Below are 15660 nucleotides of genomic sequence, written 5' to 3' on the forward strand. Positions count from 1 at the left end.
GGTAAATTATTGGAATTTATTCTGAGACAGGATAAACTGTCACTTAGAAAGGCACAGGTTAATCAAGGATAATCAGCATGGATTTGTTAAGGGAAGATCTTGTTTGACCAACTTGATTGAATTTTTTGAAGAAGTAACAAGGAAGATAGATGAGGGTAGTGCAGTTGATGTGGTCTACATGGATTTTAGCAAGGCTTTTGACAAGATCCCACGTGGCAGACTGGTTAAAAAAATAAAATCCCATGGGATCCGGGAAAATGCAGCAAGGTGGATTATTATCTGAATGGCTATAAACTGAGAGAGGGAAATATATAGCGAGACCTGTGTGTTCTCCTACACCAGTCGCTGAAGGTCCAACAGGCGGTAAAAAAGGCAAATGGTATGTTGGCCGTCATCGCGAAAGGATTCGAGTACAGGAGCAGGGATGTCTTGCTGCAATTATACAGGGCCTTGGTGAGGCCACACCTGGAATATTGTGTGCAGTTTTGGTCTCCTTATCTGAGGAAGGATGTTCTTGCTATAGAGGGAGTGCAGCGAAGGTTTACCAGACTGATTCCTGGGTTAGCGGGACTGGGATATGAGGAGAGATTGAGTCGGTGAGGATTATATTCGCTGGAGTTCAGAAGAGTGAGGGGGGATCTCGTAGAAACCTCTAAAATTCTAACAGGACTTGACAGGGTAGATGCAGGAAGGATGTTCCTGATGGTGGGGGAGTCAGAACCAGGAGTCATAGTCTAAGGATACAGGGTAAACCTTTCAGGACTGAGATGAGGAGAAATTTCTTCACCCAGAGAGTGGTGAGCCTGTGGAATTCGCTACCACTGAAAGCAGTTGAGGCCAAAACATTGTATGTTTTCAAGAAGGAGTTAGATATAGCTCTTGGGTCTAAAGGGATCAAAGGGTATGGGGTAAAAGCGGGAACAGGTTACTGAGTTGGATAATCAGCCATGATCATAATGAATGGCGGAGTAGGCTCGGAGGGCTGAATGGCCTACTCCTGCTCCTATTTTCTATGTTTCTATGGATACAAAATTGGCTCAGTGGCAGGAAACAAAGGATAATTGTTGATGGGTGTTTTAGTGATTGGAGGACTGTTTCCAGTGGCGTTCCGCAGGCTCAGTACTGGGTCCCCTGCTTTTTGTGGTGTATATTAACAATTCGGATGTAAATATAGGGGGCAGGATCAAGAAAGTTGCCGACACAAAGATAGCGAGTAGGATAGCTGTGGGCTGCAGGAAGATATTGAGAGTCTGGTCAGATGGGCAGAAAAGTGACGAATGGAATTCAACCCGGAGAAGTGTGAGGTGATGCATTTGGGGAGGTCAAACAAGGCAAAGGAATGCACAATTAATGGGAAAATACTGAGAAGTGTAGAGGAAGTGAGGGACCTTGGAGTGAATGTCCACAGAAGGTAGCAGGACAGGTCAATAAGGTGGTTAAGAAGGCATATGGAATCCTTTCCTTTATTAGCTGAGGTATAAAATATAAGAGCAGGGAGGTTATGCTGTAACTGCATAACTCATTGGTTAGGCCACAACCTGAGTACTGTGTGCAGTTTTGGTCACCTCATTACAGAAAGGATGTAATTACACTAGAGAGGGTACAGAGGAGATTTACGAGGATGTTGCCAGGACTGGAAAAATACAGCTATGAGGAAAGATTGGATAGACTGGGGTTGTTCTCCTTGGAACAAAGAAGGCTGAAGGGCGGTCTGATTGAAATGTACAAAAGGTTGAGGGGCCTGGATAGAGTGGAGGTGAAGTAAGGTGAAGGGTCTATTCACCTTAGCAGAGAGGTCAGTGATGAGGGGGAATAGATTTAAAGTGATTGGTAGAAAAATTAGAGGGGAGATGAGGAAAACCTTTTTCACCCAGAGGATGGTGATGGTCTGGAACTCACTGCCTGAAAGGGTAGTTGAGGCAGAAACCCTCAACTCATTCAAAAGAAGTCTGGATATGAACCTCAAGTGCTGTAAGCTGCAGGGCCACGGACCAAATGCTGGAAGGTGCGATTCGAATAGGTGGATTGTTTTCAGCCAGCACAGACACGATGGGCCAAGTGGCCTCTTTCTTGTGCCTTAAACTTTCTATAATTCTATGAATCATTCCAATATCATGCATATTAACATAGTGTCCTAGTTTAATCTGTGTTTTATCTATGAAAGCTACCATTGGGAGGGTGTGAGTTTCTTAACAAACACTTTCATTTGGTTTATTGAGGATATGAAAACATAAATGAGACTGTTTTATTCAGCCAACACCATGATTTCAGCACACTATTCTGTCAACTTATCTCCCATCACTGTTATTTCCATCCACTCTGTATGGTGCAGCATGTATCTTCCCTGCTCTGGTAAAGGCAGAATATAATCATTGGCAGCTTTCCCACCGAGGCAGAAGGTGCAGTGTTTGAACTCCACTCCAGAACTCTGAGTTGGCCTCCTGGAGGAAACTGATGTCCACTGGGTGGGAGTTGTGGGAGCCAATAAAACTCTCTTGTCATATCGGACAAATCCCCAACATCTGCCCACTCCATCCCACTCCATTGGTTGGTATAAGGATGGTTATGGCCATCGAAGGAGTGTTCACGTCACGGCCTGTCAGACTGTTAATCAATTCACAAATCCTTCCATTACTTCACACTGCTGTGTAAGGGAGGAGGGTGAGATATTAAAACAACACACACATTGGAAATTTCAGTTTGTGTTTTTGTCTTTCAGAATCCTGCGCCAACATTAGAGATTTGGACAAAGCCCCTGCTGCTGGCCACACTAATCATGAACTCTCACACCCTGAACATACTTGTCCTCGTGTTGATGTTTTTGTTTTGTATGTTTCTCCATAAACATTCCTCAAACATTCCTCAAACATCAAACTGGTTAGTCCCAGGACCAAGCAGGTTCTGGGAGAGGTTTTTTTTTGTTTGTGTATAAACTGAATTAGGAACCACTGCACCATCCATTCCAGCTTTGGCTTTAAACTGTAAAATAAAAGCAAAATACTGCAGATTCTGGAAATCTGAAATAAAAACAAGAAAGTGCTGGAAATACTCAGCAGGTCTGGCAGTATCTGTGGAGAGAGAAGCAGAGTTAACGTTTTAGGTCAGTGACTCTTCATCAGAACTGAAACGTTAACTCTGTTTCTCTCTCCACAGATGCCGTCAGACCTGCTGAGTATTTCCAGCATTTCTTGTTTTTATTTTGGCTTTAAACTCCACTGATTAGATATTTCACAACAGCCTCAGTGTGCTTCGATCTCTTTGCTTAATATTTACAATCCCTGACTGCAAATTGTCCGAACCTTTCTCTCACAGTGTTGTTTGATTTATAAACTGCTATGTAATATCTCTCCTTTGAACATTATGACTCTGCTTCTTCAGCTCAGTAATAAAAACCTGCATTTGCTTCTGGAGGCCTAAGTTTGTCAATGTTGAACCACATCTACAGTGGATCCTCCAACTTCTGTTGACAGATTTTTGTGGAGGATTGACAGTTTGTCCAGTTTTCTTGAGAGTTACTCAGAGTGCACTTGGAGACTGTCAAGGAGTGTTTTGCATCTTGGAAACCCACAAATATCTGGAACAGACTATTTCATAGTGCAAAACATTGTCTATCATGGCAGAACAACAAGCTAATAAATGAGTAAACTGGTACATCTTCCCCTCTTTTCCAAATTAAACTGGAATCACTCAAACATCATGCATGATCCCTCAAGCCGATGTGCTGGTTTGTTTAGCTTTGCTCCTCTTTCTTTACCAACCGATGTCCAAGTTCATCATTTTGACCAGTTGTCTACTGCACAACTCATCTGTGAGTGTGTTATGATGAGAATTTATCTGGAAGTACTCTGTCCATCAGGCACTGTGACTATAGTAATTAGAACATTAGAACATTACAGCGCAGTACAGGCCCTTCGGCCCTATCCACAACTCCACCAATATGGCCATACACAGGAAAACTGTTTAAATTCCTCATGCCTAAATCTGTTGATTTTTCCACTTCTGATCATAGTGCACTGCAAACCTCTGAGCTTAACTTCTTACTGCCTACGTAATTAAAGATTTCCTTCCTCATCCTTCTCAAACTTCCTGCGGCATTTGACGCAGTTGACCAGATCCTCCTCCAACTCTCCTCTGTTGTCCAGCTGGCTGGGACAGCTCTCATCTGCTTCCACTCTTATTTATCTATCTTAGCCAGAGTATCACTTGTGACAACTTCTCTTCCTGCCCCCGCACCGTTACCTCTGGTATCACCCAAGGCTCTTTCCTTGACCCCCTTCTATTTCTAATCTACATACTGTCCCTGGGTGACATCCTCCAAAAGCACAGCGTTAGTTTTCACATGAACACCGATGACACCCACTCTACCTCACCACCACCTCTCTCGACCCCTCCTCTGTTGCTAAATTATCAGACTGTTCATTTGCTATCCAGTACTGGATGAACAGAAATTTCCTCCAATTATATATTCGGAATACTGAAGCCATTGTCTTCAGTGCCTGCTCCAAACTCTAGCCATGGACTCCATCCCTCTCCCTGGCAACAATCCAAGACTAAAGCACCCTTGGTGTCATATTTGTCCTTGGACTGAGCTTCCAAGCATGTATTCACACCATCACAAGACTGCCTATTTCCACCTGTATTATTACCTGTCTTCACTCCTGCCTCACTGCTCATCTGCTGCTGAAACACTCAGTCATGCCTTTGCGACCTCTAGACTTGACTATTCCAACACACTCCTGGCTGCCCCCTCACATTCTACCCCGTATAAACTTGAGGTCATCTGAAACTCTGCTGCCCATATCCTTACTTGTCCCAAGTTCTATCCATTCCTCCTTTGCTCGCTGACTTACGTTGGCTCCCATTCTATCTGTACATGAGTTAAAAATTCTCATCCTTGTTCAAATCGCTCATGGTCTCGTCCCTCCCTATCTCTGTAATCTCCTCCAGCCCTACAACCTTCCATAGGAAGGTAGGAAATAGGGGCAGGAGTAGGCCATTTGGCCCCTCAAGTCTGCTCTGCCATTCATTTTCTACATCAACGCCAATTTCCTGTACTATCCCCATATCCCTTCAGATCTTTAATATCTATAACTCTATTGATCTCTGTCTTAAATATACACAACGACTGAGCTTCCACAGCCCCCTGGTGTAGAGAATTCCAAAGATTCACAACCCTCTGAGTGAAGAAATTCCTCCTCATCTCAGTCCTAAATGGCCTGCCTCTTATTCTGAGACTGTGTCCCCTGGTTCTAGACCCCCTAACCAGGGGAAACATCCTTCCTGCATCCACCCTATCAGGCCTGGAAGAATTTTGTATGCTTCAATGAGATCATCTCTCATTCTTTTAAACTCTAGAGAATACAGGCCCAGTCTCCTCAATCTCTCCTCATAAGACAATCCCACCATCCCAGGGATTAGTCTGGTGAACCTCTGCTGCACTCTCTCTGTGGTAAGTATATCCTTCCTCAGATGAGGGGATCAAAACTGTACACAATATTCCAGGTGCAGTCTCACCAAGGTTCTATACAATTGCAGCGACTTCTTTACTCCTGTACTCAAATCCTCTTGCAATGAAAGCCAACATTTGCCTTCCCAAATGTTTGCTGCACCTGCATGTTAGCTTTCCGTGACTTATAAACAAGGACACCCAGGTCCCTTTGGACATCAACACTTCCCAATCTCTCACCAGTTAAGAAATATTCTGCATTTCTGTTTTTCCTACTAAAGTGGACATCTTCACATTTTTCCACATTATATTCCATCTGCCATGTTCTTGCAAGATATCTACACTCATCTAATTCTGACTTCCAAGGATTCCAAATTTTGATTACTCCACCATTGGTGGCCGTGCCTTCAGCTTCCTGGGCTCTAAACTCTGGAATTCCTTTCCTAAATCTCTCTGCTTCTCTTTCTCCTTTAAGATGCTCCTTAAAAACTACCTGTTTGACTAACCCTTTGGCCATCTATCAAATTGTTACGACCAGCTGAGAAAGCTGTCCAGGGTTCCCACTCAGCCTTCATCTGGTCTCACCGTAACAGGGTTTAATTTTAAACACACCGTGTTTTCAGTTCCCCCTTGGTGAATCCTTGTTCACCGCTTTCCAATTATAAGGCAAAGAAACCAGAACAAACAGGATTTCGTAACTTTAAAGAAGAAAAGTTGAAATTTTATTCGACTTGAACGAAGCCTACGGAGACACGACACACCCCACACTAGCAGGCATACGCGATACACACATGCAAATATCTGAAGAGTTGTTATGGTTCTTTGAGCTCACTGTAGAGTTCCCGCCCCCTGTTGGGACCCAGCACCCTTCCCAAACCTTGTTTGCTGTCGGAGACGCCCCCACTCCCAAGGTTCATGTGTCCTCAGTGGATTCAGAGGCCCACAAGAAAGAGAAGGGAGCAGACAGGAGCGAGATCCTCCCAGTCCAGGAGCAAACAGACACTCTGCCCAAACTGCTTGCGAAAATTCATAAAACTCAGGCTGCCCAGCAGGTCAGCCATGTGACCAGCAAGCCTGACCACGTCCGTCCGTGCACTCGGTCATCCCAGCAGTCAACCCGGAATATGAGCTCCCCCACTCTCAACATCCGGTGATAAAAAGTCCACTTTGGGCTGAATGTCAGGGATTGGCTGCTTTGTCCTTCCAAACACTGTCTGTTAATATGTAGATGCCCCTTCCAGCCACGGCCGACCTGCCCAACAAGTCCCTCTTAACTCCAGCAACGCGGGCGGCACAGTGGCGCAGTGGTTAGCACCGCAGCCTCACAGCTGCAGCGACCCAGGTTCAATTCTGGGTACTGCCTGTGTGGAGTTTGCAAGTTCTCCCTGTGTCTGCGTGGGTTTCCTCCGGGTGCTCCGGTTTCCTCCCACATGCCAAAAGACTTGCAGGTTGATAGGTAAATTGGCCATTATAAATTGCCCCTAGTATAGGTAGGTGGTAGGGAAATATAGGGACAGGTGGGGATGTGGTAGGAATATGGGATTAGTGTAGGATTAGTATAAATGGGTGGTTGATGGTCGGCACAGACTCGGTGGGCCGAAGGGCCTGTTTCAGTGCTGTATCTCAAAACTAAACTAAACTAACAGCCTAAAATCAACATCCACGGCAAAACCAATGTGCTTTATTCTTGGCAGGTGGGGGCCTAGCATGATACCTCCACACCCAGCAGAATGAAATGCGATTTGAGAAAAGTGCATTTCATTGAAAGAGTCAAGAGAAAAATGTATGATGCAGAAAATCCCATGCATTTCTCTCATTCATTCCCATTCATTCATAAATCCTAAAACTTATTACAGCCTGTCGTTTCTTGGTGCCAGCGCTGCTGTATTTGCCCCCTTTTGGCATCCCAATAAACATGTGGTTCTTTTTTTTGGGGGGAAGTTTCTCTTCTGTTTGCCTGTTTCCATGGCTGCGTCGTGTTTTTATTCCTGCTGAGGTAATTTTTTTTTTTTAAAGAGTCAGTAGTGGGCAGGTCTGTCCTGAACTCTCTTTCAGTGCTTTTCCGAGTCATGCAAAGGCTTTTGACTTCACGGTGGTTCGCTTTTTTTTCTGAATTGTGGGGTGGGGGGTGGGGGGAGGGGGGGCGGGATTCTTTGCTAATCTCCCCTTTGTCCCAGAGGACACTCCTGCCTGCGGGTATTTGTGCAGACTCTACTGCACTCCCCTGTGGCACTTCGACTAGGTGAGACATCACCCTCACAGTTTCTCTGCCCCTTAGGGGTCTTTCTTTGTCTCTGCAGGTTCCTGTAAATGCTGTTAGCAACTCTGGTGGGGTGCTTCTAGTGTCTGCATTTACATAGGAGGATGTGGGGTCTAATTTTTCAAATTTTCCGGGGTTGGTTAACCGGACAGTAGGGGTTTTCATCCGGGATTCCTCCCAGACTTCCTTTAACCTGCACTCTTGGTCACTTTTTCCCCTTTTCTTTCTAATCTTTTGCCAGCCTTGTGCCTGCCTGTGCCTTTTTGTTCTCAGCGGGGGTCCCTTACAGTTCACCAGCCCTCTGCTGGAGGGTCCTCCTAACATCAGTACAGGACTCTGGGGGTGCAGGTTTCACTGTAGGTTGGGGTTTCTCTTCAACCTGGCACATGTGGCAACTCCTGCAGTACTCCACCACATCTTTGTGGAGTTTTGGCCAGTCAAACTGCTGACTTGTGCGGGCTTTGGTCTTTCGTATATCGGCATGTACAGCCAGTGTAATCTCGTGGGCCCTTCTTAATATTTCTCCCCGTTACCTCTGTGGCACCACTAACTGGTGAACCACTGTCTACTCCTTGCCCTCAGGTCTGTGAGGGGAACTCCATTTCCTCATCAGTACCTCATTCTTTAAATAGTAGCAATCAGGGACTCTCTCTGCTTCACTTTCAGACTGAGCAGCCTGTGCTAACTCTCACAATACTGAGTCAGCTCGCTGAGCCTCAGCTAGGGAAAATCCATTTAATTCATTCCCTGGGTCTCCCAACTTTCCAAAGGAAGTCTCAGACAGGCAGACATCATGGTCATCTGCCTGCAGTGTGAATTCAGTCTCCTCTGGGGGAGCTGGTTTGATTATGGCCTGATCCACTACACATTCAGGGAAACTGCAGGGGACCGTCTCCTGCCAAGGCCCTGTCTCTCTGACCTCCTGTGGTCTTTCTTTCACTACTGAGGGGGCTACCACCTTCACTCCCGCCAGATCATTACCTAGGAGCAGGTCAACCCCGTCCACAGGCAAACTAGGGACAATCCCTACGGTCACCGATCCCGAAACTAGGTCACACTCCAGAGCTAGCCACTACTGAGGCTGCAAGGAGAAGGAGACGGTGCGTCCATGTTGAAACACCCTCGAAGGGATGGTAAGAGATTTGGAGTTGTGTGGGGACCAGGCAGATTCCGGCAAATGGAGGGGTGAATCCTCCAGCAGCAGCATCAGAGCAGCAGGGGCGGCTATTGTCACCAGGGTCCCCTCTGTGGGCTGTGGAGCTGGGGTTGTCCACGTGGCTGGGGGCCATTCTGATGCCAGTAATTGCTGGCAGGGTTGAAAATTGGGCGACGATAGGCCAATTAATTATGTTAATCGTCCACCAGCCTCCGGTTCGTGGGGGCCGCACTGCTGCTATTTCTACCTTTGGAAATACCCCGTGACACAGGAAGACATTGGGCTTCCCTCCTGCCACCTTGCACCACCATTTTACCACCCCTCATCCTTCCCAGCCCATCTTCAATTGGCTGGTAAAATCCTGGCCAATGTGTTCATACAAAACGAGAAGGGAATGCAAGGAAGAATACAGGAGATTGCAGGAAGACATAGACAGGTTAGTAGAGTTAACAGATAGATGGAAGATGCATTTCAATGCAGAGAAAATGAAGTAGTACATTTTGGCAAAAAAAATGAATGGAATTGTTCAGAAAATGCTCTGGTCCGCAATAAAGTTGGAGGAACAGAGAGACGTATATGTCTGGAAACATAGATCTTTAACAGTGGAATTGAAAAGGCTATAAGAGGCAAATGGGATTCTAGGTTTTCTATGTAGGTTTTTGAATATAAAAGCAAAGACATGATATTGACTCGGTTCAGATTTTACTGCTTAGATCACAATCACAACATTGAAGCTTTTCTTTCGAGTTTATATGAGTTGTGGAAAGAGGACAGTGAAGGTTCACTGGGATGATGCCAGAAATAGAACGTTACAAGAAATGATTGAAAAATCACAGCTGTTTTCACTGGAAGAGGAAAGGTTAAAGGGAATGGGGTCCACAGGAGGTTGACAAAATTATGAAGATTTTTGGAGAATAAATAGTGAAAGATTGTTTCAATTGGTGGATGAATTTGCAACAAAGGGAGCTGCTGAGCACTTTTCAATGGGTTCTATTTCCTGACTACAAAGTGTAACAGGTTGTGTGGTTTTCTCCACTGACTTGCTAATTACGTTTCCCTTGGACAAATGCATTGTTCAGCTGAATGCAAAATGTCAGCCCACAAAGAGCCCACACTAAGTGTACAGACACGTTACATTATTGAGAAGTTAGGACGTTGAACCCAGCAGAATGAAAGTGGTTGTCATCAGTGACTGATATTAAAAGGTTAAAAGTTCATTGATTATCAGGATTATCATTGGAACAGAGGGGGAGGTTCAGATTTCTTTTGCAGACTGAAGGTTAACAGAGCATGGAATGCTTTGCCCCAAGTAGGTAATTGAAGCAGAGACTAAGATCATTTGAAAGTAAATTGGACAAGTAATTCAATGGACAGAACATAAAAAGATACAGGGAAATGAGATTAGAGAGCTCCAACTGAGCTAGTACTAGCACAGATGCAATGGGCTGAATGGCCTCCTGTGCTGTAATTTGGTGGTTTCACAATGGGCTGGATTTGCACAATCCTGGCTGACCTCTGAGCACTTTGCAATGGGTTCTATTTCCTGACCACAAAAAGCCCACACTAAGTGTACAGACACACCAGCTTTTTAATGGAGCTGTCATTACATTATTGAGAAGTTAGGAAGTTGAACCCAGCAGAATGAAAGAGATTGCCATCAGTGACTACTATTAAAAGGTTAGAAGTTCTTTGATTGCACAATGACTGCACTAAGTCACTTAGATGGAAACTTATTTTGGGGAAACTGTTGCACAGACAGGAACAGGCATTGAGCACAGAGTGCAACCAAGCCTCTTCTTTGAAGGACTTTATGGTAATTCTTTGTATCTGTAACTGAGAAAACCGCTGGATGACCCCACAGTTATTTTTGTTAAAATGTGCAGCTGCATCCGAAGGTCTGGTTTAACCCTGAGCATCTTATTTTTGAGAACTTTAAGGGGAAAATTAGCTGAATGTAATCTAAATTCAATCCTCTTGTGCACTTATCCATTGCAGAACCATTCCAAGGATGGCTTTTGCGATTTGACTGCTGAGCATTCTGATATTAAATGTCTATGGTTTGAGCTTCAGAATGGCACAAAGCAAACAAAACCATGATGTCAGTTCAATGGGAAATTCAGTTAATGAGACTTTTGTCAAAGTCTGTTAACAGTTTACACTTTAACTTGTTTATTTGACATTTGTCAAAGGATCTCCAGATACCAATATTGCAAACTTTGGCTGATGGAGTCTGTGCCAGTGCTATCTGCACACCAGCATCATCAACTCCCTGCTCTTACCCACCTTTCAATATTTCTCTTTTTCAAGTGTTTTGTTCTCTCATAAATGTTCTGATTTTTATTCATTCATGGATGTGGGCATTGCTGGCCAGGCCAGCATTTATTGCCCATCACTAATTGCCCTTGAAAAGGTGGTGGTGAGCTGCCTTCTTGAACCGCTGCAGTCCATATGGTGTAGGTACACCCACAGTGCTGTTAGGAAGGGAGTTCCAGGATTTTGACCCAGCGACAGTGAAGGAACGGCGATATAGTTCCAAGTCAGGATGGTGTGACTTGGAGGGGAACTTGCAGGTGGTGGTGTTCCCATGCATCTGCTGCCCTTGTCCTTCTAGTTGGTAAAGGTCGTGGGTTTGGAAGGTGCTGTCTAAGGAGCCTTGGTGAGTTGCTGCAGTGCATCTTGTAGAGGGTACACACTGCTGCCATTGTGTGTCGGTGGTGAAGGGTGTGAATGTTGAAGGTGGTGGATGGGGTGCCAATCAAGAGGGCTGCTTTGTTCTGGATGGTGTCGAGCTTCCTGACTGTTGTTGGAGCTGCATTCATCCAGGCAAGTGGAGAGTATTCCATTACACTCCTGACTTGTGCCTTTATAGATGGACAGGCTTTGGGGAATTAGGAGGTCAGTTACTCACCACAGAAATCCCAGCCTCAGATCGCCTCTTGTAGCCACAGTATTTAGGTGGCTGGTGCAGTTCAGTTTCTGGTCAGTGTTGACCCCAAGGAAGTTGATGGGGGATTCAGCCATGGTAATGATTGTTAAGGCGAGATGGTTAGATTCTCTTGTTTGAGATGGTCATTGCCTGGCACTTGTGTAGTGCGAATGTAACTTGCCACTTATCAGCCCAAACCTGGATATTGTCCAGGTCTTGCTTGCATGGAGGCACAGACTGCTTCAGTATCTGAAGAGTGGGGAATGGAACTGAACATTGTGCAATAATCAGGGCACTTCCCCAATTTTGACCTTACGATGGAGGGTAGGTCATTGATGAAGCAGCTGTAGATGGTTGGGCCTAGGACACTACCCTGAGGAACTCCTGCAGTGATGTCCTGGGACTGAGATGATTGCCTCCAACAACCACAACCATCTTCCTTCATGTTATGTATGACTCCAGCCAGCGGAGAGTTTTCCCCCGGATTCCCATTAACTTCAATTTTGCAAGGGTGCCTTGATGCCACAGTCGGTCAAATGCTACCTTGATGTCAAGGGCAGTCACTCTCACCTCACCTCCAGGAATTCAGCTCATTTGTCCAAGTTTGAACCAAAGCTGTAATGAGGTCTCGAACTGGAACATACTTGGCTAGAGGCTCAGCTAGTTCTGGAGCACAAGTCTTCTGTACGACAGCCAGGATGTTGTATTCATTGCTTTTACTGTATTCATTGCCTTCAGCTATTTCTTAATATCATGTGAAGTGAATTGAATTGGCTGAAAATTGGCATCTGTGATGTTACAGAACTCAGAAGTGGCCCAAGATGGATCTTGCACTTGGCACTTCTGGCTGTAGATGGTTGCAAATGCTTCAGCCTTGTCTTTTGCACCCTGATGTGCTCGACTTCATCGTCATTGAAGATGGGCATGTTTGTGGAGTCTCTTCCTGCAGTCAGTTGTTTAATTGCCCACCACCATTCACGACTGGATGTGGCAGGACTGCCGAGCTTTGATCGGATCCGTTGGTTGTGGGATTGCTTAGCTCTGTCTATTGCATGCTGCTTCCACTGCTAGCATGTATGTACTCCTGTATTAAAGCTTCAACAGGTTGGCACCTCATCTTTAGGTATGTCTGGTGCTGCTCCTGCCATGTTCTCCTACATTCCTCATTGAACCAGGGTTAGTCCCCTAGCTTAAGAGCAAAATACTGAGGATGCTGGAATGCTGAAATGAGAGCAAAAAGTGCAGGAAATACTCAGCAGGTCTGGAAGTATCAGTGTAGAGAGACAGAGTTAACATTTCAGGTCTGTGACCCTTCATCAGAACTGGCAAAAGTTAGAAATGTAACAGTCTTTGAGCAAGTGAAAGGGGAGGGAGGTGGGGGGGGGGGGGGGGGGGGTGCGGGGGGAAAGAAAAAAAAAGGAAGGAAGGACTGTGATAGGACAGAGGGGGGAAAGATTAAATGACAGATGTCATAGAACATAATTTTTTTTTATTCATGGGATGTGGGCGTTGCTGGCCAGGCCATTTATTGCCCATCCCTAATTGCCCTTGAGAAGTGGTGAACTGCGTTCGTGAAACGCTGCAGTCCATGCGGGGTAAGTACACCCACAGTGCTGTTAGCAAGGGAGTTCCAGGATTTTGACCCAGTGTCTGTGAAGGAACGGCGATATAGTTCCAAGTCAGGATGATGTGTGACTTGGAGGGGTTCTTGCAGGAGGTGGTGTTCCCATGTGTCTGCTGCCCTTGTCCTTCTGAAACATAGAAACATAGAAAATAGGAGCAGGAGTAGGCCATTCGGCCCTTCGAGCCTGCTCCGCCATTCATTATGATCATGGCTGATCATCCAACTCAGTAACCTGTTTCCACTTTCACCCCATACCCCTTGATCTGTTTAGACCCAAGAGCTATATCTAACTCCTTCTTGAAAACGTACAATGTTTTGGCCTCAACTGTTTTCTGTGGTAGCGAATTCCACAGGTTCACCATTCTCTGGGTGAAGATATTTCTCCTCATTTCAGTCCTGAAAGGTTTACCCCGTATCCTTAGACTATAACCCCTGGTTCTGGACTCCCCCAACATCGGGAACATCCTTCCTGCATCTACCCTGTCAAGTCCTGTTAGAATTTTATAGGTTTCTATGAGATCCCCCCTCACTCTTCTGAACTCCAGCAAATATAATTCTAACCAACTCAATCTCTCCTCATACGTCAGTCCCGCCATCCCAGGAATCAGTCTGGGAAACCTTCGCTGCACTCCCTCTATAGCAAGAACATCCTTCCTCAAATAAGGAGACCAAAGCTGCACACAATATTCCAGGTGTGGCCTCATCAAGCCCCTGTATAATTGCAGCAAGACATCCCTCCTCCTGTACTCGAATCCTCTCGCTATGAAGGCCAACATACCATTTGCCTTTTTTACCCCCTGTTGCACCTGCTTGCTTACCTTCAGCGACTGGTGTACGAGAACACCCAGGTCTCGCTGCATATTCCCCTCTCTCAGTTTACAGCCGTTCAGATAATAATCTGCCTTCCTGTTTTCTACCAAAATGGATAACCTCACATTTATCCACATTATACTGCATCTGCCATGCATTTGCCCACTCACTCAACTTGTCCAAATCACCCTGAAGTCTCTCTGCATCCTCCTCACAACTCACCCTCCCACCCAGTTTTTTGTCATCTGCAAATTTGGAGATATTACATTTAGTTCCCTCATCTAAATCATTAATATATATTGTGAATAGCTGGGGTCCTAGCACCAATCCCTGCGGTACCCCACTAGTCACTGCCTGCCATTCGGAAAAAGACCCATTTATCCCTACTCTTTGCTTCCTGTCTGCCAACCAATTTTCTATCCATCGCAATACACTACCCCCAATCCCATGCGCTTTACTTTTACATGCTAATCTCTTATGTGGGACTTTGTCGAAAGCCTTCTGAAAGTCCAAATTAACCACATCCACTGACTCCCCCTCATCAACTCTACTAGTTACATCCTCGAAGAATTCTGGTAGATTTGTCAAGCATGATTTCCCTTTCGTAAATCCATGCTGACTCTGCCCGATTCTACCACTGTTCTCTAAGTGCTCTGCTATAAAATCTTTGATAATGGACTCTAGAATTTTCCCCTCTACCGACATCAGGCTGACTGGTCTATAATTCCCTGCTTTCTCTCTACCTCCCTTTTTAAACAGTGGGGTTACATTAGCTACCCTCCAATCTGTAGGAACTGTTCCAGAGTCTATAGAATCTTGGAAGATGACCACCAATGCATCCACTATTTCTAGGGCCACTTCCTTAAGTACTCTGGGATGTAGTTTATCAGGCCCTGGGGATTTATCAGCCTTCAATCCCATCAATTGCCCCAACACCATTTCTCTACTAATACTGATTTCCTTCAGTTCCTCTCTCTCTAAACTTTGTGTTCCCCAACATTTCAGGTATGATATTTGTGTCCCCCTTTGTGAAGACAGAACCAAAGTATGCATTTAGTTGGTCAGCCATTTCTTTATTCCCCATAATAAATTCTCCTGTTCCTAGTTGGTAGAGGTTGCGCGTTTGGGAGGTGCTGTCTAAGCAGCCTTGGTGCGTTGCTGCAGTGCATCTTGTAGATGGTACACTCTGCCACTGTGCATTGGTGGTGGAGGGAGTGTATGTTTGTGGACGGGGTGCCAACCAAGCGGGCTGCTTTGTTCTGGATGGTGTCGAGCTTCTTGAGTGTTGTTGGAGCTGCACCCATCCAGGCAAGTGGAGAGTATTCCATCACACTCCTGACTTGTTCCTTGAGATTTGAGACAGGTGTCCACCCTCCTGTCCTATCATAGAAATTTATAGCATGGAAGGAGGCCATTAAGCCCATCATGTCCGTGTTGG

The 15660-nt window shown here is 45.5% G+C and overlaps 2 protein-coding genes across 2 annotated transcripts in view; one reads left to right on the forward strand and one right to left on the reverse strand.

The window, feature by feature from the left end:
- The window catches only part of LOC137380891 (uncharacterized), a 118026-nt gene extending 115022 nt beyond the window's left edge, over nucleotides 1-3004 (forward strand). Inside the window, exon 6 of the mRNA XM_068053296.1 lies at nucleotides 2720-3004. Within this exon, the coding sequence (XP_067909397.1) occupies nucleotides 2720-2932 (213 nt within the window). The 3' untranslated portion in view covers nucleotides 2933-3004. The remainder of the gene's footprint in view (nucleotides 1-2719) is intronic.
- aldh18a1 (aldehyde dehydrogenase 18 family, member A1) overlaps nucleotides 1-15660 on the reverse strand; it is an 875135-nt gene that overhangs the window by 242953 nt on the left and 616522 nt on the right. The gene's annotated exons all lie outside the window — the stretch shown is intronic.

This window comes from Heterodontus francisci, chromosome 20 (genome assembly GCF_036365525.1).
Source record: "Heterodontus francisci isolate sHetFra1 chromosome 20, sHetFra1.hap1, whole genome shotgun sequence".
Classification (NCBI taxonomy): Eukaryota; Metazoa; Chordata; class Chondrichthyes; order Heterodontiformes; family Heterodontidae; genus Heterodontus; species Heterodontus francisci.